Source organism: Penaeus monodon, chromosome 23 (genome assembly GCF_015228065.2).
Source record: "Penaeus monodon isolate SGIC_2016 chromosome 23, NSTDA_Pmon_1, whole genome shotgun sequence".
Lineage (NCBI taxonomy): Eukaryota > Metazoa > Arthropoda > Malacostraca > Decapoda > Penaeidae > Penaeus > Penaeus monodon.
The window spans coordinates 38,204,845-38,206,356 of NC_051408.1; the positions used below are offsets into that span (position 1 = coordinate 38,204,845).

The following is a 1,512-nucleotide window of genomic DNA, read 5'->3' on the forward strand; positions in this document are numbered from 1 at the left end:
GTGTACTCTAACTCAGTAAAGTCACAATACGAAGAAATAGAGTACCATATGAATCTCATACAGGTACCTAGCCTAAATTTGCAAATAACAATGTTATAAATCTAAATAACTTAATTTAATAATATATTCCCTTTCTTATACATGTAAGGCCTAAGGAATACACTGTAAGATATATTGTTTTTAAAATATTTTTTTAAATGTATGATACTCTTATGTTCACAATAAGAAGTAATCAGTAAAAAAAAAATTATCTTAATTTTTAAAAAAATATTGTTAAATCAGATTTTTTTCTCTCTGACTATGGAGAGCATAATATTAATTATATATTTCAGATTCAGACCTGAAGCACACACTATAATTTATTTCTTTTAACATAAATAAAAAAAAACTAAAGGACTTGAATTACAAATATCTTAAATTATCAGTTCGTTGAGGTAATCTTTTTAGAGATTAACAAAAGCATAACAAGAGCAATTAATAATCAATAACTCAAGTCCCTTTCCTGAAAATGAATTCTGAAGTTAGCATAAAATGAGGTTAGTATAGCACCATTAAGTTTAAAACAAAAATCACTAAATCTTGGATTTTTTCAGGTATGGATAGTATTCTCTAATACCACAAAAACTCTTTCAATAATTACTAATAATAACTTTCAAGTTGGTTGGAGTGTTAATTCTCTTGCATTGTAAAAGTAACATTTATTTCATTCTGTCTTCACTGGTACATCATTTATTTGCACTAATTTATCACTCTCTGAGCAGTAATCATCAGATTAAATGAAAGACATTTTCTTCAATGGATAAAGAAAGGTCAGTCACAGAAATGAATCAGAATTTGTATTTCAACGTGAACCTTAAATCTGATCATCAATGTAGTTCCATCACTAATACAGTACTCTCCTCCTTTCCCTCACTCAAAAACTTAGCATCAAATAAATAGAATTTTGAACAATAATTCCCTCCTTTTCATGTCTATATAAAATTTTAGTCATTACTGCAAAAAACATCAATAAAACACAAAAACAACTCCACACCTACGAGTTCTATATTCTACCAAGCCCCCACACAAGGTCCTCCCCCATCATGCTAAAGGTGATTCTCCACACTCAGTATCATCCAAATACAAGGCAAACAAACCCTTAGAGACTAAAGTGGCCACAAACAGACCCAGCAATGTGTTAAATAAGGGCAGGGAACATACCGTCACGTCATCTTCTAATTCAATGTCTTCTAAGACGTCATCGTCAAGGAAAACGAAGTTCAACTCAATGAATTCGATTAACTCTCTTTCATAGTCCATGCGTTCTTTGTATGCCACAACAGACTGAGGAGAAGAAGAGTATGGGTGTTTGTAAAATAGTAAGTAAATGAGATAACAGTGACTGATGATGATAAAGATGACAGATATCAAATATTCAAATTATATAGAAAGTAATAGTTTATTCAGCACATCATAATTACTTTATAATCTTAAATATAATTAACAAACATATTGAGAAACAGAGGGAGGGAG

The 1,512-nt window shown here is 30.2% G+C and overlaps 1 protein-coding gene across 1 annotated transcript in view; it reads right to left on the reverse strand.

Moving 5' to 3' along the window:
* The window catches only part of LOC119587995 (prolyl 3-hydroxylase 1-like), a gene marked incomplete in the record, with an annotated part of 17,669 nt that overhangs the window by 10,969 nt on the left and 5,188 nt on the right, over positions 1–1,512 (reverse strand). Inside the window, 1 exon segment of the mRNA XM_037936716.1 lies at positions 1,201–1,323. Within this exon segment, the coding sequence (XP_037792644.1) occupies positions 1,201–1,323 (123 nt within the window).